Source organism: Falco peregrinus, chromosome 1 (assembly GCF_023634155.1).
Source record: "Falco peregrinus isolate bFalPer1 chromosome 1, bFalPer1.pri, whole genome shotgun sequence".
NCBI lineage: Eukaryota > Metazoa > Chordata > Aves > Falconiformes > Falconidae > Falco > Falco peregrinus.
Genome location: NC_073721.1, coordinates 60,034,203 through 60,060,337, shown reverse-complemented (window position 1 = coordinate 60,060,337; position 26,135 = coordinate 60,034,203). Strand labels below are relative to the sequence as shown.

At 59.7% G+C, this 26,135-nt stretch overlaps 2 protein-coding genes across 4 annotated transcripts; one reads left to right on the top strand and one right to left on the bottom strand.

Moving 5' to 3' along the window:
* Window positions 1–2,485: 2,485 nt before the first annotated feature.
* Window positions 2,486–19,452, top strand: CHRM4 (cholinergic receptor muscarinic 4). Its single transcript, XM_055792955.1, has 3 exons — window positions 2,486–2,628; window positions 15,422–15,463; window positions 15,977–19,452. The coding sequence occupies exons 1-3, from the start codon at window positions 2,577–2,579 to the stop codon at window positions 17,446–17,448; spliced, it is 1,566 nt and encodes a 521-aa protein (XP_055648930.1). The 5' UTR covers window positions 2,486–2,576; the 3' UTR covers window positions 17,449–19,452.
* On the bottom strand, window positions 19,235–24,476 carry MDK (midkine). 3 transcript variants are annotated; one of them, XM_055792973.1, is made up of 5 exons: window positions 24,348–24,476; window positions 20,923–21,009; window positions 20,669–20,830; window positions 20,401–20,562; window positions 19,235–19,971 (listed from the first exon to the last, which is right to left on the bottom strand). In XM_055792973.1, exons 2-5 carry the CDS (start codon window positions 21,002–21,004, stop codon window positions 19,946–19,948), a joined length of 432 nt encoding a protein of 143 aa, XP_055648948.1. In that variant the 5' UTR covers window positions 21,005–21,009; window positions 24,348–24,476; the 3' UTR covers window positions 19,235–19,945. The 3 variants fall into 3 exon arrangements, with proteins under 3 accessions (XP_055648948.1, XP_055648959.1, XP_055648940.1); XM_055792984.1 differs by having other exon boundaries at window positions 20,923–21,005; window positions 24,348–24,425; XM_055792965.1 differs by lacking the exon at window positions 24,348–24,476 and adding an exon at window positions 22,250–22,267.
* Between the last annotated feature and the right edge of the window lie 1,659 nt (window positions 24,477–26,135).

Here is a 26,135-nt window from a genome sequence, read left to right as displayed (position 1 = left end):
AACGTGTCAAGGCGAGAGAAGCAAGTGCTAGAGCTTTAATTGGGGTGTGCACGGGGAGCCTGGGCTTGCAGAGACCCAACTTCTCCTACCTAACGAGGGCGTGCAAAGCTAGGCTGAGAGAAGGTGAAAAGTTTTGCATTCGGTTTGGTTACTCTGTTTTTCTCTCAATGACCGATCAGCTTTGGAAGAAGACTCCTCGCTGTTCATTACAGTCTTTTGTCTATCCATGGGGAGCTGTGGTTTGAAACAAGAGGCCAATCACATAATCCAGCTCCGGCACAATTAGTCTGTGAAGCAGATACTTCCTCAGGCTGATGAGTTCACCCGGAACATGGCAAAGGTTTTTTCACATTAAATTTTTTTTTTTTTAAGGGGGAGGGGCGGGGAGGAGGAGGAGCAGGTGGTATTTATTTGAGGTCAAGGCTTTGGGGACTCCAATTAAGTGGCTGGAGACCTTGACAGCTTTTGGTGGGTGCCTGTAGACACGGCGTGGGCAGATGTTAAGCTGGCAGAAGTCAGCAAAGCCTCGCTGTGCTCAGCGCAACTGCGCGGCTCTGCACCAGCTGATGCTGGGAACGCTTTGTCTTCTCGCTCCTCAAAGAAAGCAGGAAAGAAAATGAATACCAGTTGACTGAACACTCACTAAAGAAACGCCAGGATCTGGCCTAGGGTGACCAAAATAAAGACGGTGAATCTGCCTCGCTGCAGTGGCAGGGGCCTCTCGGCGTGCACAGGCAGCAGCCGAGCCAAGGACGCGAGCGCCGAAAGGCTTTAACCTTTTCCGGGTGCAGAGCGCAGCGCTCGGAGCTGGAGCTGTGTCACCAGAGACAATCGTCTGAATTATCTTACAACGGTCCCTCTGCTGGGATTCAGAAATGGGTCTTGGCCTCCAGGGAGAAGATAGCAGATTGCGGGATCTGGGGAAGAGAGAGGTCAAATCCGTGAGCTGGGCACATCTGGCCAACATTTTAGATGAGAGGCTGGCGTCAGACACGGGCCTTCAGTTAGTGCTGCCTCCCAGAACGAGGGGGGTGAGAGGAGGGTGAGGCGAAGGGGTGGATGGTGGGAACTTGGCTGTAATCACTCAACGGAGGGAGAAAGTGGGGCGTTTATTTGTTTATGCATATTTATGTATGTATGTGCGAGAGCCGAGCAGATGGGGGAATGATACCCATGTGTGCCTGTGAGACGGTACAAGTGAGAGGCGGGGGGCGATGAGGGAGTCGGTCTAGGTATAAGCAGAGGAGAGGACAGGTGTAGAGGGAAGGGAAGGCAGAATTTTTTTTAAATATTTTTGCTTCTTCTTGCTCACCATAAAGGAGAAAACAGAACCTGCGGGGCAGTCAGCTGATGGTCAGGCTGCCTGTTGATGTGTTTGTCCCTGTGGGGAAAGCCCAGCGCTGGGTATCAGCGACAGCCCGGCAGGGAGCTCGTTGTGGCTTCCAAGGCTGTTTGAGACCCGCGCAGCTGTGGCACTTGGGGACACGGGTTGGGGTGGGCTGGGCAATGCTGGGGTGACGGTTGGGCTCGATGGTCTCAAAGGGCTTTTCCAATCTCAGCAATTCTGTGGTTCTGTGATTTTAAGTTTGCAGACGTGTGTGCCAGGATTTTAACTGTGTTTTGGGGACCATGGAGTGCACCGAGGGTCCCTGTGGCTGAGCCGTGCCCACCTCCCCCGGTGTCTGGCTCTCGCTCATGGTGGGGCACCAGTGCTCCTGGTGCTCCCTGCTGCAGCGGAGGGGGCCTCTGCCCTGCCCGTCTGCAGGGGATCCCGGGACTGGGGTCCCAGGGCAGGGGTCCCGGGGCAGGGGAACCCAGGTCGGAAGGTCCCGGGGGTGCGGGGAGTGTCCCCCTGGGTGGGGGTGCCAGGAAGAGGACTCCCAGGGCGGAAGGTCCAGGGGGAGCCTGGGGCGAAAGGTCCTGGGGGGGGGCGGGGGTTGTCCCTGGGCAGGGGTCCCTGGATGGGGGCTCCCGGGTTGGGGGTGCCAGGGCAGAATGTCCCAGGGCGGAAGGACCTGGGGGGAGCCTGGGGCGGGGGTCCCGGGACGGGGGCTCCCGGGGCGAAGGATCCCGGGATTAGGGGGCTCCCTGGGCGGGGGTGCCGGGGCAGAAGGTCCCGGGGCAGAAGGTCCGGGGGGGGCCCGGGGCGGGGGGCCCGGGGCGGAGGGTCCGGGGGGAGCCCGGGCCGGCCGGCAGCGCTGTCCGCGGTGCTGCACCGTGGAGCTCCCGCCAGCCCACCGGGTGGCGGTGGGGGGCAGCCGCCCGCACGCCCCCCCCCACCCCCCCACCCCCCCCCCAGCCCAACATCTGTCCGTCGGGGGCGAGGTGCCACATCTGGAACGAGGAGGGCGAACAGCGGCATGCCCCCCCGCCCCGGTGCGGCTTTGCGGCACATCTGGGGGCGGCACATCTGGGAGGGGGGGGGGCGGGGGAGGGAGGGGGCGGGGGGAGGCCGGGCCGAGCCCTCCCCTCCCCTCCCCGCCCCTCGGCCGCGCACGGCGCCGCGGGAGCCGGCAGCGGCCGGGCCATGCGGAGCGCAGCCCCCGACGGCGCGGCGCGGGGCTCGGCGCTGCACCATGGCCGCTGAGAACGGCTCGGCGGCGGGCGGCGCGCCCGGGGGGCTGCCCGGTGAGTCGCTGCTCGGGGGCTCCGTGAGTACGGGAGGGGGGGTGGGTGAGGGGGGGCACCCCCGTGGGCCCCCCCCTCGGAGAGTCCTGGCCGAGGAGGGGGGGGCACGGAGTGGGAGTGTGTGGGAAGTGGGGTGCGCAGCCCCGGGGATGGAGCAGCCGGGCGCCCCAGGAGTTGGGAGGGATATCTCTGTCAACTTTCCCGTACTCCTGCCTCCCTCCGGGAATCCCGGGGGTGCCCCGAGGGTCGGGACCCCCGGGCTGGTTCACTGCCTGGGCTGCAGCCCTGCCGGGGTATCGGGGCGAGCTCTGTCACCCCACTCCCCTGCGCCCATCCAAACCTGCGCTGCCCCCCCGGTATCCGTGGGACCTCGGCTCCCTCCGGTCACCCAGGAACCGGCCCTGGCAGCACCCTGCCACGGGCGTACGAGCAGCCTACCCCCCCGCAGTGGGGACCGCCGGGCGGGAGCTGTTTGCCCCCCGCTTGCCTCTTGGAAGGAGATTTGTTTTCTGGGCAGGAAACTACCTGCATGCTTGCTTTGCTTCCCTCCATATCCCAACAAAAGCAGCAGGGACAGGAGCCTGTACCTTTTGGATACTTTGTCCCCATGCTGGGGACCACCCCCAGGATATGACCAGGCAGAAGTCCCCCCACTTCTCTGCAGAGCCCTTTGCCTGGTTGGGTGATGCAGGGGGGACAGGGCTTGCCCCTCTCTCCCTGCATGTGGATCCCACCTGCCCTTCAGCCCTTGCTGGCCCTGCTGGTAACAGCAAGGCTGCCCCGTGCTCTCTGTTGGCCCATCTTGGGCAAGGGTCAGGCAGCCCCACCCTCCTTTTCTCCCAAAATGACAAAGGCTTCAAATCAGGGAACGGTTCCTGTCATTTATTTAAATGAGAGCAACGCTGCCTTCTCCTCTCTTCTGCTTTCAACCCCTCTGTATGCGCTGTGGCTGTTCTAGCTGGGCTTTGCAAAGCCCACGGCCAGGGAGACCCTGCCCCACGGGAGGAACAGCTAGCGTCCCTCTGTGCCCTGCGCAGCTGGCGGGGCTGGCGGCTCCCTCGGCTCTTTGGAGGCTCCTGCTTTGTCACAGGTGCCTTGAGTGACCTCTGAGGGTGGCTTGGCTGCTCCTGCCACTACTTGCAGGATGAGCAGAGGGGCTGGGAGGGCTGGTACAGCTGGTTGATGCTGGCACTGTCTATTGAAAGACTCAGATGCCAGGGTCCTAGAGCCCAGGCTTTCGGTTAAACACCACCAGTGACAATGCTCACGTTGAAATCACAGGCGACAGCAAGATGCTTTTTGCTGTCACTATGGCTGGGCATCACCTCCTGCTTCCTAATGCCTCAGCTTCTGGGATCTGAGTGCCTGCTGCTGCTCTCCAGCCTGGACTAGGCCCCCGTGAGGCATCCCAACAAAGAGCAGAGCATCCCAGGGGCGATTTCACTCCTGCAGAGATCCTAAGAAACAGCAGCCCCTCAGCCAGGCTGGTGACCAGCAGGCAGAGCCCCTGGGTGGGGAAGGTGGGGTGGGAGCACGTATCTGGGCAGGGTGGTGTCCCTCTGTGTGGCAGCCCCCGGTCCCTGTGAGAGCTAAGCCCCCGCGCCCTGCTCTGAGCCAGCAGCAGGTTCCCAGCCCTGCTGGATGGAGCAGCGGCCCCGGCAGTGACCCAGTGAGTGGGCAGCGGGAAGCTGGCAGGAGGAGGAGAAGAAGGAGGGCTACCGGTAAAAGTGGTTTGTTTATTCACACGAGGGGCATACCCGTCTGGGTGGGTCAGTCTGTTTTCTTTCACAGAAGAGAAATGAACTGAAATGATTAATTAATGCTGTGATCCAATTACTCTGAGTTTGCAGAAGGAGCATGGTTTTTCTCTTTAAACTGTCCCCACGAGGATCCTATTGATGTCAGGTTGTGTCATGGTTGAGGTTTTGTTGTTTGTTTTTTTTTTAAATTAAAATGACAAACATCTCCCCAGGAAAAAAAAAAAAAAGAAAAGAAAAAAAAAGAAAGGAAAAAAAAAGGACAAACCCAGGGAATAAAAATAGTGAGACCAGGATGAGCGGCTGATGCAGAGCAGCCCCAAGCACACCTTCGCTGTGGAGCCCTTCTCTGCCTGCCCTGCTGAGCCCCGGCCAGTGGCATCCGCACAGGTGAAGAGGGCTGGTGAGCGCCCAGCCAAGGTGGCAGACACAGCTCTGCAAGGGCAGCAGGGAGAGCAATAGCAAGGGCAGAGGGAAATGGAGGCTGTTTGCAAGGGGCTGCTGCTTTCTGCACAGACACAGCTCCTCTTTCCGCATGCACATACATGCAGCAAGAGTTTTGTGTGTGTGAGCTGACCCCTTCTCCAGGGCACACTACATCAGGGCGTTGATGGACACCTTCTGGAGATGCAGGCATTGTCCTTGAACCAGTCTCTGCTCGGTCTGACACAGGGCTATGCCCTTGTTGCTTTCCAGTAAGCCAAGGGAGGAGGCTTGCCTTGCATTTCAACATCCATTCTGGGCTGGCTCTAAAACCGTGTATTTAAAGGATGTGTTTTGGGGAGATGCGAGTGTGCGGGACCTGGCACAGCCGAGAAGTGGAAGTTTGGACCACACCATTCTCATCTACTTCCCCTCCTCTCTTCATCCCTCTCCGCAGCATCCCCTGCTGACTGCTCCTCAGCCTGCCCTAGCACCAGCACCCCTGGTGAGTGTGGCAGATGCCAGTGGTGGTGCAGGGCTTGGCACCTGGGCAGCCTTTAAGCCTTTCCAAGCTGGTGTTTGGAGCCACGCCAAAGCCATCCCTCTTCTGAGGGATTCGGGCGACCAGTCAGGAAACAGACACCAGTTTCTAAGAAGGCTCATGTGCTCTTCTGCCCAGGGCCCCATCAGGCTGGGTGGTGAGCTCAGGTCTTACTGGGAGGCTGTTATCTAACTCATAGCCAAGTGGAGCAGTGTGCCAGCCTGGGGCATCCCCAGGAGAGCATTGCCCACCACAGCATCCCTTTAATCCTCTAGGCACAAGAAAGTCTCACTGCATCCAGAGCCTTGAAGGTACCGAGGTTGGCTCTCGCACTATATTCAGACAAATTCATTTGCTGAAGCTTCAAGTAGGAATTTGGCCTTTTCGGGACAAATGAATCTGGGGCAAGTGCTCCCGGGATTTTGCTGGTGCAGGAGCACAGGGCAGGTTGCCTTACCCATGGGTCCCCTCCCTTGATGTTTAGCAGCAGACACAGAACCAGCCCCCGTCACCTGGCTGTCCCTACCCTGTGTGCCTGTTGGCATCCATCCCACCTTCCCTGTGGAAGGATGTGCCGGTCCTCTTGGGACTTGACTCTGGGCCAGGACAACATCGTTTGGCCTGGCTCCATCCCTTGAGTCCCCCGGCACAGTGAGCATGAGCAAACAAGTCTCTGCTGGCAATGGTCCCCAGCCTGACCCCATGCATGCTGGGCACAGCTGCTCACGCCTTCACCCAGGGGCTGCTCCTGGGACCCTCCAGAGATGCCTTCAGCCCAGAGGCTGCACCACACAGAGGAGCTCCAACAAAGGCTCAGCTTATACCTTGTCAGATGTAAATTTGCTTAGAAAATGAACTTCACCAGCCTGTCCGAGCCTCCAAATGCAGCGGCTGCAGGCACAGAGCCTCATCCCTCTGACAATCCCCAGAACGGTTGCTGGAGGTCCTGCAAATCAGATCTGGGGGAGTGACACTGGCTCTCCTGTCTTCCTGTGACCCTGTCCTCATCACCCCTGCGTGTCCTGTGCAGCATGGCCTTCAGGCTCAGTACATGAGGCAGTGGCAGAGGTGCACAAGTGCGTTGTTCCCTCTCACCCCAGCGTTAGGCAGGCTGAGATGTGCTGGTGCGGAGGACCCACACCACCCCAGGCACCGTTCTGTGACTCAGACAGGGCTGGAGAGGGACAGGGGGAACCACAGGGCTGTTTGCTTGTCTTCAACAGCCTCGCAGAGGAGTTTCATCCTCGGTCAGCTGGCGCAGGAAGAGCAGCAGCTGGGAAGTTTGTCCTTTAAAGGCAGGACTCAGTGTAAACGATGGAGCTCCTCGGATGCAGCGGGCTCAGCCAGAGCTGTCGAGTACTGAGCTATCAAGGCTGGCTGTGCTCTAGCCAAGAAAGCCAGGCGGAGGAGCAGCCCCCTGATACTACAGCTGCTATTAAATCTAATATATTTTATAGCACCTTGCAGCTTGGCAGAGGCAGCGGTGGGCGCTGGCACCAGGTACCTCAGCTGGAGGCATTTGGAGGAGAGGGGTGCTGGGTGAAGTGTCGCCTGCAGGTTTAAGGCTGGTGGCAGAGTTGGTTTACATCGGCTGGTTAACGGGTTAATGTCTTTAGGCTCTTTAAGCAGAACGAGATTGATTTGTCTGTGGGAAACTCAGAGCCCCAGTTGTGCAGCCCTGAGGTCTGAAAACACCACTCTGCAAACACGATGTCGCCGGCCCTCGGCCTGCCTCAGGTCACTGGGCAGCTCTCCGGAGGCATGCCTGGCGCCTCATTTCTGTGACCCCTTGCTTGCAGACCCCCCCAGACGCTGACGTTAGCTGGGCCCCCCCATGGGCAGCACAGCGGGCTGGCTCTGCTGCCAAGGGACAGGCGTCCTTGAGGGATCTTTGCATGACCGAGATGGGAAGGAGCATACCCTGCATGTCTCCAGGGCCTTTGGGGTAGTTTGGATCCCTGCTCTGCTGGCCGTGGCATCACGTGCAGCCCCAGCTAAAGCCAGAAAAGTGTGTGTGTGTGCACAGTGAGGAGAGCAATGAAACCCTACCAGGCTCAACCTTTGCATGACAACAGGCATGGGTTGCCTGGGCTTGGGTCTGCCTTTCTGCAGCACTTAGAAGCAGAGTCTAGCATGGTCGGTTGTCTCCAGGCTGCTCGAAGAGCTCTGACCACCCACCATGGCCCTTAAGCAATGCACAACTCATGAAACCTTCTCCTACCATCTGCTGCAGGCGATGAAGCAGCTAAAACCCCTGCCCAGTGCTGCAGGATGCTGCCTGTGGCACTGGCTAGGGCTGTGACCAGCTGGGGACCACCATCCCCGGTGAGAGGTGACTCCTAGGCGGTGATGGACAGCCCGAGCAGGAGAGCTGCAGCCCGTGAAGGTTTCCAGCCACAGCACGGTTCCCACTCTGCCCAGCCAGGAGCTGGTGGGAGCCTGCAGGGAAGGCAGCAGGGAGGGGTCTGCAGGCAGCGTCCCTGCACAGGGGGTCTCCCTCTCGGCGGAGTTTCTTAGGGCTCTTCTGAGGGGGAGATACGTAATCCCTCTCTGGCACCCTGAAGCTATTCCCAACTCCTTTCTCTCCATCCTTCCTCTCCTCTGTTGTCATCACAGATGGGGTTTTCCACCTGCTCTCGTCCCTAGGCCCCCCACCCCTCCAGTGCTGCCTGTCCATGCCCTGGGCTCCCCTGCCCACCTTACGCTACAGACTCTGGCTCCTTGCTCACCTCCAGCTGCAAACCCTCTGGCAGGTCTCGTGGCCAAGCAGGGTCTAATATTTCCCATTTTCTTTGTCATTAGCACCCTAAAGTTTCCCTGCTGCTGTCTGTCCCCAGGGCTAGGGCTCTCCTTTGCCACATCCACATCCACCTGGCAGGGCCCTTGCACTCACCCAATTCTCTGCCTTTGGCTCAGGGCAGCAGCTCTCTTTTCTCTCCTCCATTGCTTGGCTGGCTCATTCATCCTCTCAAAGCCCCACGGAGCCTCACCCTGCTGCTCCTTGGAGCAAGGGGCTCTGGTTCCCATTGCCTGCTCTTTAAAATTTCAGATGAGCACTTTGGTGTTTTCTCTCAGCTCTGGGAGGAGTTGCTTACAGAGCAACACAGTCATCCCCACCACCACCACCCTCCTGGCAGCTCTGTTCTGCCAGAGCAACACTACCGGATTGCCTGAGCTGCATCCCCATCCCACGGCCTGCCGGGACTCCGGTGTGGGCAAAGGGGGGCGGCACAGGGTGTTGCGGCTCTGCATGGGGGCCAGCCCCCACCTGACCCAGTGCCAGCCCTGGCTCCAGGGTGGGCTGGTACCCTGGGCAGGTGGCAGGGACCTGGAGTGGGTGACCATGGCTGTGCAGGGCAGTGGCAGGGTGGGAGGGCTTCCCGCAGCTGGCTTCCCCGAAGAGGGGCTGAGTCCATCCTCCTTGCTGTCCCCAGGCAAGGCCTGTCCTTGTCCCTGGGGCAGGGAGAGCTGCTCTTCTAAGCAACCAGCTCTGGAGTCTTGCAACTCCCTGCCCTCTTCACCCCGCTCCAGCATCATCTCTCTTGCAGGCGTCTGATCCCGGCCACCAACCTCTCCCTGGGGATAGCCCAGCTAATCCAGGCAGCCGCCTGTTCCTGTAACCTTCCCTGTCCCTCCTGTGGCCAGCTGAGCCCAGAACCCTTCCCGGCAGCGGGACCTGCACCTACAGCAGGACCTGCACCTACAGCAGGGTTATTTCTGTTGCGCTGCCTTGAAACAACTAGGTCCTGTTAAAGCTTCAGCCCAGGGATATAAAAGAGCTTGAGCATCTCTCTGAGGCAGAGAGCATTAATGCAGTAGCTGGGAGGGGAGCAGTGTGGCTCTAGCCCAGGCTCCACTGAAAGCCCAGCACCTTCCCGGCTCAGTGGCGTGGGCTGAGCTCTGCCACCAGCCCAGACCTGCAGCCCTGAGGGGGCCATGGCAGAGGGCACAGGAGGGAGGCGACTGTGTGCCCCCCCGGCCCCGCCATGGGATGCTGCCACGATGAGTGTTCTCCCCCTGTGACGGGACCCACTGGAGCGGGCTCAGGAGCTGCTGGGGAGCCACCGGGGCTCTGGAGCCAGGGGTCGGGCACAGCAGGGTAAGGCTGGACTTTGGCTTGCATGGCATTTGCTGGGCACGCTCACTATTGGTGTTTCACTGATAGGTTGTTTATTGGGCCTAATAATTGGGTGGCAGATGGTTAATTAATTGTCAGAGCAGCCAGCAAGCTGGTAGGTTATTTATAGGAGTGACTTTTAACCACTTAAAAATGCTTTCTCACTGATTTGCTCCTTGCCTGGTAATACTGTGGGTAGATGGTGTGCGGCCCCTTAGGAGCTGCGAATGATCCAGGGGTATGCTGAGGATACAGGCAAGCGGTGGGGAGCCAGCGCGGGCAGGGGGTGCAGCCATGCCAGCTTTGGGGTGCTGGGAGCATGCTGGGTGCTACTCACACGAGCAGCTCACAAGCCACAGCCCTGGCCTGCCGGTGCTCCTCACAGCCGGGGCACGATGCCTCAGATCAGGTGAAACCCAGCAGCACCCACCTAGTTCGGAGCAGCAGTGAAGGCAGGGGAGGCTCCTGGCTTGCTGGGGGCGCGTGGTCCCTTCTGGCCCCAGACACAGCAAATTTTCAAAACCTGATGCACAAACACGTGCCGAGCACAGCAGGGGTTCTCCCGCCCCCTTGCCTGCCCCCCCCCCCCCCCCCCAAAAGCTGGCAGCTCCACGCGGCTGAGCTCACTGCTTCGCCAGTGGCTCCAGGAAAAGCCATCAGAGACTCCCAGCTTGTGTGGACGGAGGAATTCGCTTTGCCTCATGAGAGCCAGTTGAATTGCAGAGGAAGAAAGAGGAATAAATTATTCAATGGGAAAAACAAAAAGCCCAGATCCACCCCATGCATTCCTGGCAAGAAGCAATTCCTCTGGCACGATGGCTCAGATCTCCTCTGGAGCAGGATAAGGACTTCAGGGGTCTATCGCCCCTTGCCATGCTGGAGGCGTGCCAGCACAGCTGCCAGCTGGAGCCAGGAGGGCAGAGGGAGCCCTGCCATCTCAGCGCAGCAAATCCTACCGGCCCTTCAACTCCTTTCTGTTTTCCTGGTTGGTTTATTGCCTTCATCGTTCCTGATGCAGAGGCACAGGAGCAGCCTGATACCAGCCCTCCCTGACAGGGCAAACACAGGCTAATCTCCCCTCCACACACAGGATGCACAGGCCTCCTCTTATCTCATATTTCCCCTCCCCCTGTTTTGTCTTTTCCATATATTTCCATATTTTGTGTTTTCCCTATATTGTATTTCTAAGGTGCCTGTTCCTGGTATCTAGGAGCTCTGTTTCCACACTCTTTGAGGGGTGTGAATCTGCCAACTAGAACAATCCCTCACTAGCTGTAAACAGGTGCCATGACTCAGGAACTAATTAGCAGCTATTAGATAATGCAATTAGCACCATAAACTGTCACCTCTCCCTAAGTATCCCTTCCCTTTGTGTGCATGAGCCATAAATGCAAGTATCTGTTCAGCATCTTCTATCCCTCTCCTCTTTTTTCTCCCTTCTCTCTTTAAATTCTGGTTGTGGCTGCACTAACTGCCCAAACCTGCATCACATCAGCAGTTTGACACGACGGAACGAATCCCATTAAGATTTTCACCCTCTCGGCGCTTTTAGGAAGGGTGAGACAAGCAGGGAGCTGGCAGCAGGGCTGGAAGGGCTGGCTTGCTTCTTTCCAATGGCAACAGCAGAGCTGATGTGCCCTGGCCCCGGCCCTCCGCACCAAGCTGGAGCAGGGGGTGATGTGTGCCCTCCCCTGGGACATCCCTGCAGCGGAGAGGGGAGCTTCCCTGCTGGCAGTGCCCGGAGCCCCACGGGGCCCATCCAGCCCGGAGCTGGCAGCCACGGCCACCCCATCCCTGCCGGGACAGGAGCTCCCTGGGCTTGAGGTCTCTTCAGGCTTTGCTGTTCCTCCAAAGGGCTGATTGCACCCATGCAGAGCAAAAGCCCATCTCCTCCGGGAGCAGCTCGCACCTGAAAGCCTCTGTGAAAGGTAATGGTTTCTTTAATTTCTTTCCTTCCCCTATGAACGTCTTCTTCCCGTGCCTGGTGTGTGAGCATGGAGCATAGGGCTTGGGCTCTGCCGGTGACACTGCTGGGTGCCTGCAGCGCCCTGCTCGTTCCCAGAGACCTTGCTTCAAACTGCATGTGGGCCAGCCATGACTGCCCCTGCTCCCCCCAGCCCCGAGGATGAGGATGGGGCTGGGACGAGGCAGTGAGGGAGCAGGGAGAGGGTGGCTGGCGGTGGCAGGAGGGACAGGGCCATGGAGGGGCAGCCGGAGGCCGCACAGTACCGCGAGCTGAGGCAGGGGGCACTGGGGCTGCAGGGCTGCTTGCTCCAGGAGCTCATCCCACAGCTCAAGGTGCCACCATCCCGTGGTGGCCTAAATACCAGCCTCTCCTGCTCCTTCGGCACACCGTTTGGGGGGGGGTGGCCGGCTTCCACCGCGCAGGGTGGAACGAGGCAGTGAGACCCTCTGTCCCACACAGGTTGAGTGCTCAGCGGGTGCTCAGGCACTAACTGCACCCGATGGAGCAGCTGCCTCTGGCCAGGGCAGACTTTCTGGCTACAGGATGACCATCGGCAGCCCATGACAAGGGTTTCTCCTTTCCTACCTGACAGCAAGCTGCAGGGCATTTTGCAGCGGCCAGCAGCCTGGGAAGGCTTGCTGGAGTGGCAAGGAAATGGGAGCTTCGTGCCATGCCCCTCGGATGTCACCCTGTGACCGAGGAGGGTTGGCCAGTACCGGCTTTGCTCGCTTGCTCTGGAGCTGTCTCCTCACCCAACTGTGGTGGTACCCATGATCTCGGGCAGTGATGGGGACCCTCCTGTGCCAAGCGCTGGCCGAAACAGATGGACCCCACCGAAGTTACAGCCTTATCTGCTTGCATCTGTGCTTTTCGTTTTCATCCATATCATGCGAGGTGTTGGGTGGGGAAGGAAAGGTTTCCCTGTCCTGAGGACACTCTTGTCGAGTGCTGCAATGGCCACAGAAATCCTTAGACCAAAAGATGCTATCAGTGAAGAATTGGAGGCTCCTAATGGCTTCGATGGAGAGGTGAAAACCAGCCATTAAGTCACTGCCAGAAGTCCTAGGGAGGGAGGAGGCCGGTGATGGAGTTCAGAGCAGCTCACTGGTAGGTCTGGGAGAGCACCCACCGAGCACCACCAATGACATGTGCGGGCTGAAAAGCCAACTGGTGTCACAGGTGGGGGGCCTCAGCCCCAGAAGCCTTTCTGAAGTGACCTCTGGGCTTCGCCCAAGTTGCATCTCCTCCCTGACTGTGGTGCTGGCAGCAGGGGGAGGGGGGGCAAAGGGGGATGGAGACAGGGAGGGTGATGGGGGGTGGAGAGGAGAGGGGAAGGAGAGAAGAAATGTGCTCCTGGAGGTGCAGGAGGAGAGAGATAGGCACTGGGTGGGGGGAGACATTTAGTGGGGAGACCCCAGGGCCGGGAGAGGTCCCTTGATGTCTGGGGGCTTCACAGAATCAGGGACAGTGATGAGGGTGGTGTGAGAGTGGAGATGCAGTGGCACTGGTGGGTCCATTGCAGCTCTCCTGCCTGCACCCACCATCCTGGGGCACATCCTGGGGGCTCAGGCAGAGCTGGGGTTGCCGGAGAGCCGTGCCCCTCCCCAGGCCCAGGCCCTCCCCACACAGCCTGGGTGCTCTCCATCCCACGACACGTGGCTCGGTCAGCTGCTCTGAGACCTGGCGAATTCACAGCATCCTTGGCCTGCTCCCAGCTCCAGGCTGAGCTGCCTGCCCTGCTCAGGAAGGAAAGGCAGCACCAGTGAATCCAGTGAGTTCCAGTGAGGTTGGGGAGGGTGTCAGGGGCAGAGGAGAGCGATGGTGGGATGGAGAGAGCAGAAGATGGGGAAAGGAGGGATGCCCAGTAGGCTGGGGCATGGCAGAAAATAGCCAGGTTACTGGAGGTAAAGGCCAGTGGTGTTCACATCTTCCAGCTTGTACATGTTGTACATCTGTGCTGTACGTCTCTTCACACCTTAACCATTTTCATTCCCCCTCCTGCCCCCCAACGGGACATTGCTCTAATTCTGCCCTCGGACCAAAGTTCATTTTCAAAGTACCCACTGATGTCAGCACACCCGTTTCCAGCGTGACCTCTGGGTGGCATCCAGAGACACACCAGTGGGGCTGCACCACTCTTCTCCCTTTCTCCTGACGCTTACAAACAGCTTTCTGGAGTGGTTTGAGATGGACTGTCCTTACTTCAGGCAACCGAGAACACAAACCTTTGTCAAGGCGCATAATTAATTAAATGCACTTAGAAGAGAATGCCAGTTCACTAACTAAAGCAAAAAAACTGAACCCCTCATTTTAGCAGAGATGAAGGAAAGGGTTTTTTTTTCAAGATTTTTCAGATTTGTCCTGGAAGAGCTGGGGTGGATGTCTGCTTGATTGCTAGCTTGTCTGATCAGTTTGATTAGCTGTTACAAGTATGACAGCTAAATCTCCCCATCTCACCAAAGTGAAGAATTTAAAACTCATTTCAATTGTACTGAAACCAACCCCCGAACTGCCACAATTATAGATTTCTAAGCCATTTTATACACTTATCACCTCTTCTTGCATCCCTGGCTGGGTGCCCAGGATGATGGCAGCAGGAACGGCTTTCCCTCTCCCTTGACGAATCCCTTGTGCTTGGAGCTGGGCAGTGCCACCAGGCTTCCTCACCCTATCGGTAGCTGACATTTAGTATCTACTGGAGGGTGTTGCTTTCTTTTCGAAGCACTGTGTCTTCATGTGTAACAGGCTGAAAGGATAATGATACAGAGGTATTTCTCTGTCCCTCAGCCACTTCTTTCCCCTGCACATGTAAGAAAAGCCTAGCTGCTATCATCGCAGCTGCAGCCTTGCTAACGCAGAAGCTGTCTTAATGGCTATGTTGGTACCCTGGTGTTAGCATCTCGGCGGCCATGCTTCCATTTTCTCACACCTGCATCTCTTTTATAAAGTGGTTAGATTAAAACCCTGGCTGTTTGCTGATGGCAGAAATCTCCTATCCTCACCACAAATGAAAGGCAAGGGCATTTCTTTTAAAAGACTTTAAAAATACAAACCGACCCCAAAGCCTGCCAAATCCTGTTTCGGAGAGGTGTGCGTTAATGGCATGTTTATACATTTAGCAAAATCAGCTTCAGGAGTCCCAGGAGTTGTTTGGAGCCAGTGCTGGTACCCAAGCCAGCTTGCAGAGACACGCTATGCCAAGCGCTCCCGCTGAGAGCACCCGTGTGGGCACCCACGTGCCATGCTGGCTCCCACCGTGCTACCAGCAGCAGCACCCCGGGTGCTGGGTGAAGCTGCTGGAGAGGCTGTCCTCGCTGGGCTGGTGGGGTTGGGATGCCCCCTGCCCCCAGGGTGAGGCTGGTGGAGGCCAAGCAGGTTTGGGGAGCCTGGGTGGTGTGGGAGAGGCAGGTCCAGTAGGAAGCTCCTCTGTCCAGCCCACCTCCCCGGGACCTTTGCTTCCCCTTCCAGGAAATTCTTCATTTTAACACATCAGGTTTGGTCCATTGATTATTTTTTTTAAGGTCCATTCTCGTCTTACCTTGGGGAGGTTAACTGCAGGCACCTCGGTTTGGATGAAGGCAGTCTTTCCATCCACCTTTCACAAATATTTCAGGTATTTCACAAGTAATTCAGGGCTGGGATAGCTGGCCTCACCCCATACATCTCCATGGCAGCCCGTGTGGCTGCCGCTGCAGCGTGATGTGGGATGGAGGGAAAGGGCCAGCATTTCCCAGCATCGCTGGCTGATGGCACTGATGTGGCCCTTTCCCTCTCTCGTGCCTGTTGGGGCTGGGCTGTGAACCAGGCTAGTCAAATTACCCCGTTTCAGCCTTATTTGCGTTTTCAGCATCTGCCACTGAGCAGTGTCACCCCTTTGGCAAGGCCACCTCTGCTGGAAAGGCTGGTGCCTCCCAGTAAGACGCTGTGGGACTCGCATGAACTCCTCGGGGCTGCAGCTGTAGTGTAACTTGCTGTTTTCCCTGTCCCAGATTTCATCTTCCAGAAGGAGCTGTTTGCCGCCAGAGACGCAGGTGAGCTGAGCGGACCGTGGCACGGGCTCTGCGGGGTAGCCCCCTCTTGGGGAGGTGCTTTGGGGAGGCTGGTGGGACGAGTGTGCTCCTATCCCTGGGCAGGGCACCGGCTCTGCGCCGTGCTGTCCTTGCAGCAAGCGCTGTGCATCACTGCACAGCTCCACAGCCCCATGCACCTCTGCATGCCTTCCCAGGGCACCCCAGGGCTCTGCTCCTGCTGGGATGGGGTTCCTGGCTCTGCAGCTAAAGGACCACTGCAACGTGGCCAGAGGGCTGTCCCCAGCCCTCTCCCTGCTCCTCTCCCTGCAGCTCCGTGTGTCTTGCCCGTTGCTAAATAGGGACACAAAATGTGCCTTCAAAGAGCTCCCGGGGGAAGGCTGCAATGGACCAGAGAAACCCAGTAATGCCGGGAGGTTTTTCGAGTCCTGGCCTGGGAAACTGAGGAGGTGGCAATGTTGCCGGCACAGGCTGGCAGGTATGATATTCTCCCTTCTGTCCCTGCTCCCCCTGCAGACCCCATGCGCAACCTCTCTGCTCAGCCCTGGCAGGCAAAGATGGCCAACCTGACCTACGACAACTTCACCTTGGGCAACCGCTCCGAGGTGGCCATCCAGCCTCCCACCAACTACAAGACAGTGGAGCTGATTTTCATTGCCACGGTCACCGGCTCGCTCAGCCTCGTCACTGTGGTAGGCAACATCCTGGTGATGCTGTCCATCAAGGTGAACCGCCAGCTCCAGACTGTCAACAATTACTTCCTCTTCAGCCTGGCCTGTGCAGACCTCATCATCGGGGTCTTCTCCATGAACCTCTACACGGTCTACATCATCAAAGGCTACTGGCCGCTGGGGGCCGTGGTGTGTGACCTGTGGCTGGCCCTGGACTACGTGGTGAGCAATGCCTCTGTCATGAACTTGCTCATCATCAGCTTTGACCGGTACTTCTGTGTCACCAAGCCCCTGACATACCCAGCCAGGCGGACCACCAAGATGGCAGGGCTAATGATCGCGGCCGCGTGGATATTGTCCTTCATTCTCTGGGCCCCTGCCATCTTGTTCTGGCAGTTCATTGTGGGCAAGAGGACAGTTCCCGAGAGGGAATGCTACATTCAGTTCCTCTCCAACCCGGCGGTGACCTTTGGCACGGCCATCGCTGCTTTCTACCTGCCTGTGGTCATCATGACGGTGCTGTACATCCACATCTCCTTGGCCAGCAGGAGCAGGGTGAGGAGGCACAAGCCTGAAAGCAGGAAAGAGAGGAAAGGCAAGTCCCTCAGCTTCTTCAAGGGCCCCATGATCAAACAGAACAACAATAACTCCCCCAAGAGGGCCATGGAAGTGAAGGAGGAGGTGAGGAATGGGAAAGTGGATGACCAGCCCTCAGCACAGACAGAGGCCACTGGACATCAGGAGGAGAAGGAGACCTCCAATGAGTCCAGCACTGTCAGCATGACCCAGACCACAAAAGACAAGCCCACAGCAGAAATCTTGCCAGCGGGACAAGGACAGAGCCCATCCCACCCCCGGGTGAACCCATCTTCCAAGTGGTCCAAGATTAAGATCGTCACCAAGCAGACTGGGACTGAATGCGTCACTGCCATCGAGATTGTCCCAGCTAAAGCCTCTGACCACAACTCCCTGGCCAACAGCCGTCCGGCCAATGTTGCCAGGAAGTTTGCTAGCATTGCCAGGAGCCAAGTGCGGAAGAAGCGCCAGATGGCAGCCCGGGAGAAGAAAGTCACCCGCACCATATTTGCTATCCTGCTAGCCTTCATACTCACATGGACTCCATACAACGTGATGGTCCTCATTAACACCTTCTGTGAGACCTGCGTGCCTGAAACAGTGTGGTCCATCGGCTACTGGCTCTGCTATGTCAACAGCACCATCAACCCAGCCTGCTACGCCCTCTGCAACGCCACCTTCAAGAAAACCTTCAAGCACCTTCTCATGTGCCAGTACAGGAACATTGGCACAGCCAGATAAACTGGCGCTCAGGGACCACTTCAGCAACTTTACGGAAGCCCTTCCCTTTGCCTCCTTTGCCAGGGTGGGAGGTCCTCTGCTCCCCACTCACAACAGTGCAGACTGTGCAGTGATTGCGGATGATGCCCTTCATCCAACGCTGACAAAGGTCCAAGGCACCTCTGAGCTGCAGCTCCTTCCAATCCCCCTGGGCCTGGGGACCGGCTTGGGGAGCCAGCGGGAAGGCCAGAGGCGAGAGGAGGAGATGGAGTCACCAGGAGCCCTCCCCAGCTCCCTGCTTTAGAGAGGTTGGCAAAGTGGCATCCGTGTTTCTCCTAAGACTGGATGCCTCTTCCCCCGCTGCTGACCATCTCCAGTGTGTCAGAGCTTGTCTGCATGCAGACAGCCTAATGCTGGATGCTTTCAAGAGGCTTTTAAACCATTTATTACCCAAGAAATGAAAAGAAACTGGGACCAAACATTTGTCAGCCATCTTGGACCAGGCTGGCTCGGGCATGCTCACGGGGAGCCCTGCTAGCCCAGCCAGGCCCCCTCCTGAGGCCGATTGCACCTGAGCAGATGTGGCAAGCTCCTTCCTTTCCCTTGAGAGACATCACCGTACATCTTCACACACAGACTGGCAGGTGAAATTTTCCCCTGGGCTTCAGCTCCACTTTCCCCTTCATGCCCTTCCTGCCCTTGGCCGGACAGCCAAACGAAGCCTCCTACACGATGGAAACTAAAACTGCAAAGCAAAGCAGCGGTGTGGTGCAGGACCTCTCTCCACAGCCCCGGGGGAATGCGATCCCCAAGAAGTGGGCAGCAGCGACAGTGAGGATAACTGTCCTTGGGAGGGATGGAGAGGAGCTGGGGGGTCTCAGGGGGTTGGGAAGAGGGTCTGCAATGTGGCTGAGATGCTCTGTGTCATATGGGCCATGAGCAGGTCCCCGCTCTCCCCATGGTGGGTATGGGAGACCTGATGCATGGCTCTGGGAGTGGGAGAGGACAGTGGTGGCCCCCAAGCCCCGCTCCTGCCCCACGTATAGGGGGATGCCCTAGGGAGGCCAAAGGAACCGGCTGCTGAGCTTTGTAAATGGACGTAACCCTGTCGTCGGTGTTGTGGCAGAGCCCTCAGCATGCGGGCTTCAGCCAGCGTCTCCAGCCCCTTCCCGTCCCACCCATGTGCGCAGCCCAGACCACCAGGGGCTGCTCCCCAGCTTCTCCCAAAGCCCACTTTCTGCAAGCCTTGTTGGACACAGCCAGGTGCAGGCAAGGGACGGGACGGGGCCACGCTGGCACTGGCAAACTCCGTGTCCGTATGTCCTTCCCATCCCTGTGCAGGGGTGATGCTGCGCAACCTGGAGAAAGGCTGCCCCCCAAACCCTGGCCACTGCCTTTAGGATAATTCACATAGCGGTGCCCAAAATGCGTGGTGGGCTTTTGGTATCTTCTTTTTTTTCTAAAAAAACCTGTTACAACCATGGCCCAACACACCCCGAGACAAATAAAGAGCTTGGACCAGAAAGCAACAGCCACAGCATGAGGACTGAATGAGTTGTCACCTGGTCACTCCTCTCCAGCTTCCCAGTGTTGCTCACTGGTGACATTTCTGGGGGTGGCAGCCCCAAGTGCTGTTGAGAAGAGGCAATGAGGTCTGACCCATGTACCTACTCCAGGACCACATGTGTGTAGCACCCAGGGCACTGGTAACTTCACCCCGCTGGTCCCCGTGGGGTCAGCAAAGCTGGGGTTTGGTGGAGTTGCCAGCACAGCAGCGGCTCGTGGGGATGACAGGTGGGTTCCGACAGGGTTTTTTAAAAAGATTTTTATTGGAAAATAAAACAAACCCCATTTTCCAAAAGAAGTGAGAGCTCCCACCCAGCACCGGTGTCAGCGTGTTGAAGGCAGAGGGGCTACAGCCCCAGCATGGACACATGTGGTGAGAAGTGATGGAGAGGGGATGTGGTGGTTCCTGGGGGCAGTGGATTTGTTTCCCCCAGCTGCTGCAGGGAAGTCATGCCCTGGCTGAAGGGATGCTGGAAGAGCTGAGGGCAGTCCTCACGTAAGTAAGGGGCGAGAGTGATGGGGTTACTCAGGCATTCAACACTCAGCCCTTCCCTCCAGCACCAGTACCCGGTAGATGAGTGAGGAGGGTCCTGGGCTTGCCAAAGGACGTGCTAAAGACACATCTGTGTCAGAGGATGGAAAAAAGTTGCGGTCTCATCCCAGCTCTCCAGGCGCATCCCAGCAAACCTAGGACACCAGCTGAAAGGAGGCGAGTGGGATGCACTGGCAGCAGTGGCAGGGAGCAGGGCAGCACCTCCTGCAGGGCGGGTGGGTTTGCTCTCTACAACACTAGTGATTAAAACAAGGCATCTCAGTGAAAGAGGAGGTCATCGAAAGGAGGAAGGAGAGGAGGAGGAGGAGGAGGAAGACTGGAGCATGGGCCGGCTGCAGCTGGGCATCCAGCCCCATAGGCACCGTGTTGAGGGGCCAAGGAGGATGCTGGCTTCCCGCTCTAGTCCTTCCCCTTGCCCTTCTTTGCTGCATCCGAGAAACAGAGGAGACAAGGGTTAGTGCATCTGCTGCAGCCCACCGAGCCCCCAGACGCTGCCGTGGCAGAAGTGCAGCCAGCACGGCGCAGGGCCTGCATCCCTGCAGGCAGCCTACCCGCACCATGCAAAGCCATGCTTTACACCAGCCCACTGAGGAGAGGGGGAAATCCTCATCCCAGTGGAACTAGCAGTGACTTAGGGGGGGACACCAAGGTTTTTCCTAGCAGCACCTGCATCCCACCCATCCAGCAACTGGACTTCGGGGCCGTCGCATGTGCTGATGCAGAGGGGAGAGCATACTGTGTGACCTCCCACACCACCAGCAAAGCCCAACCCCAGCAGGCCAAGCTACCCCTGGAAAGCCCCTGCCCAGGGTGCCAGTGGAAACCTTCTGGGGACAGGAGTGGTGGGAACTGACCTTTGGACTTCGATTTGATCTTGGAAGAGCAGGGCTTGGTCACATAGACAATCTCCTCACATTGGGCATTGTACAGGGCTTTCTTCAGGATGCCGGAGCGAGTTTTCACACCAGTCTGAGCGCTACATCCCCCCCAGCTCTCAAATTTGTACTTGCAGTCAGCTGGGAGGGAGGGGAGAGGCATCAGAGCTGGCCAGCACCCGGCGTGGTCCCCAGCACCAGCCACCCAGCCCAGGGTGGTCCCCAGCCACCGCCGCCACGCACCCACCTCCAAACTTCTTCTTCCAGTTGCAGGGGATCTTGCACTTGAGCTTCTTACTCTCGTCTTTGCAAGTTCCCTCACGGTAGCCCAGGCCACAGTCCTTGCTGTTGGGGACGCAGGGTCCCCAGCGCCAGTCCTCGCACTTGGAGCCGTCCTTCTTCGCCTTCTCTGCGAGGGAAGGCAGAGTGGGTGCTCACTGCAGGGACACAGGAGCACGCCCTGAGCTGCCCCCCGGCCCCCTGCCCCAGGCAGCCCCTCACCTTTCTTGTTTTTGCCAGCCTCGGCGGTGGCAGCCAGCAGGATCAGCGCCAAGAGGAGGAGGAGGAAGCCCCGGACCTGCATCCTGCCTGGGGAGGAGGGAGAGGGTGAGGCGGGTGGGATTTGGGGCAGTGAGGAGGGGGCATGGTGGGCTGCAGGCAGCCTGTCCGGGAGCGAGATGGCAGCTGCCTCTGTTGCACACATGCATGTACACCCCCATGCCCTGCTTGTTGCCACCCGTTACACCACATGTGTTAGTTGTATCAGGAAGGTTAATTGTGTATCTCAGCAACTGCCTCTGAACAGGGAGCTGTTGGGCTGGGAGCTTGTTCCCATCCCTGCAGGCACCCATTGCCTTGCGTGTGGCTGCAATGTTCTGCGGGGACCCCCGCACCCCACACAGCAGCTGGGGAAGGCTCTTTGGTTGGGTGCACCCAGCACCAGGCTGCCTCAGCTGCCTGCGCCCGGAAAGCAAAGCAGCTCCCATTGGCATGCTGCTTCCCAGTGCTGGTCCCCAGGCCCTACCCCCCTGTATTTCTCCGTGGCTCCTTTATCCAGCACGCAGCAGGCTGCCACCCCGCACCAAAGAGCCCCGGGGCCACGGGAAGGCAGCTGCCATGGTACCTTTCTCCAGCTCCAGAGGAATCCAGGGAGGGAAAGAAAAAAGCCTAGCAAAAACAAACCCGCTGCCATGAGGGGTCTGAGAGCTAAACCAGTGGATTAAACACTAAAAAAAAAAAATACATAAAGGCCCCACAGCGTGGGAACAAGTTGGAGAGATGGAGCGGGAGAGCTGCGCCCACTGCTGGCACCACATCCACCGGCACAGCACCCGTGCATGCACGGGGAGGGGGTGCATGCACCTGGGAGCAGGTTGGGGACGAGGGTGCACACACACAAGGGTGCAGCGCCCAGGGCCTTGCCCACACCACCACGGTGGCCTTGGGCTGGGTGATGGCTCCCCTCCAGCTGCCACCGTGAGCATCTGTGGGATGCTGCTGCCGACACTGGGGTCCCAGCTCCTGCTCCTGGCAGGAGTGCAGCCATGCAGAGCTGACACCTCAAGTCTGGCGGCCCCTTCCCTGCTCCCCCAAAGCATTTTAGGATGACACCCATATCTGCGTGGCAGCAGCCAGTCAGCAAATACATCACCCCTGCCCTGGGTTCATGATGGGCTTGGTGGGACCAGGCTGTAGAGGTAAGGATGCACCTCGTGCCCTGGGGGATGTCAGTGCAGGGAAGAGCCCGGGGTCAGCATTCCCTCTCACCCCCAGGCTGCCAGTTCGGAGAGAGCAGCTCTCCGCATTATTCAGGCTCCAGCACACTCACCTTTCATGCGTCCACTGCCACGAAGCTGCTGGCTTCGCTCTGCATTGAGCTGTCACAGGGAATTACACACCCCAGCTGGCTGAAGGCGCAGCCAAGGGGGTGCGAGCTGCCTTCCCCCTCGCCCAGTCCGGCTGGTAGCCATCCTGCCGAGCACGGCACGGCTCAGCCCTGCTCCCACCCAGCTGCCTTCAAAGGGGGCAAGAGCTCAGCCCGGATGGGCCAGTTACCGATGGCAAGGCTAGAGCTGAGCAGAGTTACAGGTCCTCCTGTCCCACTTCCTGCAGCAGCTCTTATGGGGTGGCACCTCTGATGCCCACACAGCATCCCCCTGATTTCGGGTGCTCTGCAAACTTCCACCCTCTTGCAGACCATTTCCCTGTGCTCCCGCACCCACCTCCCAGCCCAGGTGCCATGGACGCAGCCCGAGTGCCCAGGGCAGACAGCCCCAGCTGCCATGCTCACCCCTGCCTCCCTCCAGGCACAGACACCCTCTGCTCCCCACGGCAGGGGTACCGGGATCACCCACCCAGGGATGTGGGAGGGGAGGCTCCAAGGGGCAGCCCAGCTGCAGCCCCAGGAACTCCTGAATCTGCTCCCAGGCTCTGCCCAGCACATCACATCCCCCAGGCAAAGGTCTGCAGTGATCCTCAGCTGTGGCTCATCCTAAAACTTTCAGAAAGGACTCGGCAGTGCAGTTTTCCAGCTCGTTTTCCAAGCAGCCTGGTCCCTTCCTTGCCGGTCAAACAAGAGCTGCTCTGGCTGGGCTGCCAGCGCCTTCAGGCGTGTTCGCACAGCCCAGCTCCTCCCGCATCCCTGTGGTGCCTGGCTCCTCTCCTGCTCAGATCCCGGCTGGCTCTCATCGCGTTGGTCTCTCCCAGGAACGGGCTGCACGAGCGGAGCAGCCTGGAGCTTGGCCACACCATGGCAGTCCCTGTTTCCCCTTCCCCCTGCACCTCTAGCTGCCCCGGGTTTGAATAATCTAGGATCAGCTCTATAAAAAAAAATAAAATAATCGCCTGGTGATGGTGAAGCAAAGCCCAAATACCCAGCGCTGCAAGGGGCTCAGACCCCTCTACGGACACTGCCCGGGGCCAGGCGATGCCACCAGCAAATGTGGGGGTCACACCACCCTCCCCAGATCCTGTCCCCTCGCCGCCGCCCCGATGCTCTCCCGGGAGCGGGGCAGCTGCTGGGCCGGCAGCCCGCCGGCACCCCCTCTTCCAGCAGCGGGACCCCTCGGCTGGGCTCCGCCTGCAGCTGGCCCTGGCAGAGGTGGGCGCAGGACCGCTGCCCTCCCTGCCTCACTGAGCTCCCCGCCTCCGGGCAGCGAGCCCAGCGCTTGGGGAGCCCCTGGCCCGGGGCGCCCAGGGACCGCCGGCTGCCAGGAGGGGGGGGGGGCTGAGCTCTGCCTCACCGGGAAGCTCTGCTGGAGGGGAGCGGGGTGCTGGGGGGCTCTCCAGCAGGAGGTCTCACCTTCGCCTGGCAGTGAGGAGAAGGTGCTACTGGAGGAAAGGGGCTGCCGGGTGTCCTGCCTGCGCATCGCGGGGCACATTCCCACGCTGCCACCCCCTGCTCCCTCCCCCGGGCAGCTGCTGTGCCGGGACCCCAGCGCAGCCCCCTCCCCTCCCACCTCTCCCCCCCCCCGGACTCGCCCCCCGGCGGGGCTGGCGGTGCCGGGCCCCGGCCGGCGCATCTCGCCCCACCTGAGCCCTCCCCGAACCGGTGGGGGTGGCCCCCCAGGGTGGGGGGCACTGAGATCCCGAGCCACTGCCTCAAGCCCTGCCTGCTCCGCAGGAGTCCCGCCTGCCTCCAAACCCCAGCCCTCCTGCACCTCCAGGCACTTCCCTGGCTCCTGGCAGGCGAGCCCGCACCCGGGGTGGGGGGCTCCCCCCCAGACTCGACCATGCACCGCCCCCCGCCCCAGCAAAGCCCCTCGCCCCGCCGGGGAGCCCTCCGCCCGCGTTACCGCCGCCTCCCCAGCCAGGCGCCCGTCCCCGTGGCGTCGGGCGGGCGGCCCCACCATCCGCGGGGGCTTGGAGTGGGGGTCCGACCCCTAGTTCGGGGGGCGGGGGGTGTCCGGGGGGTCCCCGCCACTCACCTGCGGAGCGGTGCGCGGACCGGAGCTGCTGCCTTTGTGTGGCGGCCGCGTGCGGAGCCCCGCGCAGCGCACAGCGGCCCCTGACGTCGGGCTCGGCTGGCAGCAAAAAGGTGGTTTTTTTAGCCCAAAACTTTCCGCAGGCTCCTCCCCTGCCTGCCCACCCCCGGCCAGGCACAAAGGCAGGCCGGCCGGCCGGCGGAGGGGCGGCCCCGGGGGGGCAGGCGGCCCCCCCAGCTCAGCCCGGGAGGGTGGGGGGCACGGCCCCGTGTCCCCCTGCCTCACCTTCTGCCTCCGGGCTCTGCCTCTTGGGGGGCTCTGCAGAGCAGGGGGGTCCGGCTGGCTGCGCACCCCGACATCAGCCCCGGGTGGCTGCAGGGCTGCGAAGGGGGTGAGGGGCTGGAGCATCTCCCCGGGGAGGAAGGGCTGAGCGGGCGGGGGCTGTTCAGCCTGGAGAGGAGCAGCCGAGAGGGGATGTCACCCATGGCTGCAGGTATCCCAGGGCGGGTGCCCAGGGGACGGGGCCAGGCTCTTCCCAGCGGTGCCCAGCGGCGGGACGAGGGGCACCGGGCACAAACCGCCACACGGCCGGTTCCCTCTGAGCAGGAGGGAGAACGTGTGTCCCTGGCGGGTGGCGGGGCGCTGGGCCGGGCTGCCCAGAGCGGCTGGGGAGGCTCCTTCTGCGGGGCCATGGTGCAGCCTGCGGGGAGAGCCTGCGGGGGGGGGATGGGGATGGGGGCTCGGGGGGCGCTGCCCACCCGCGCCGGTCGCTTGGGGGTTCCATAAACAGCCGGGCAGGGGGTCCCGTGGGTCTGCTGCTCTGAGACCCACTGGAAGATGGCCCCTGGGGCTGGATGGAGTGAAGGGAACTGCCCTGTGTCTCCACCAGCTCCGTGGATGCCTCCTTCCCCATCAAGGCTTTGATGGACCAACCTGCCATGGTTCCGGCCCTTTTCACCCTTTTCCACATGCTCTGCCCCAGCTACACTTTGGGGGGGGGGGGGGGGGGGGGGGGCGGGAGGGGGTAACCTGCTCCACACCAAAGCAGCACATCACTTTCATGCTGGCCCCAGTGCCCGTCCCTAGCTCAGCCATGCTGCAGCCCATCTCCCTGTACCAAGCAGCAATGAAAGATCAAACCAGCACTTGGGGATGCAAAGGACCTTGCAGAAATGCCTGCTCCCTTCTCCCTATCACCCACCATTCCCTACCACCCCCCACCCCTGCCCCTCACCTTTTCTGAGGAGGTAAGGCAAGGCAGGGGCCAAGCCAACTCTCTTCTGGTGTTACCAGCCAGAAAGGCAAGCGTCATGCCAGAAGAATGGGGCTGTGGTGGGGAACTGAGCCATTTTTCCACCTCTTACCCTGGAAGAAGGCTGCTGAGAGCAAGGCTGCCACAGGTGGGGTTGTAGGAGAGGGGGAGGCCCTGTTTTTTATGAGCTGCTTCACAACCACGAATGGCTTTCTGAAGGTTTCCCGCATTTAGCTGGCACCCTGCCGGCAGTTTCTTGAACATCTGAAGAGGTTTGGAGAAGGGCTGGCAACCAGGGGAACATGCCATCTGCCCTGTGTGCTGCACACACAGTAACGGGTGCTGCTCTGGGTGCTGAGGGGTCTGGGTGTGCCGGGCTGGACCTCTTGGCACAGGGTGCAGAAATGGGTCCCAACAGGTGGACAGGTGGCAAAACCAATAGTCCCCCATCACCAGGCCTTTAAATCCCAGCTGAAGCAAGCTGCTGAGACAGGCTCAGGGACAAAAGGAAGGGGAAGGGTCCGGGTGTGCTGCTTTTG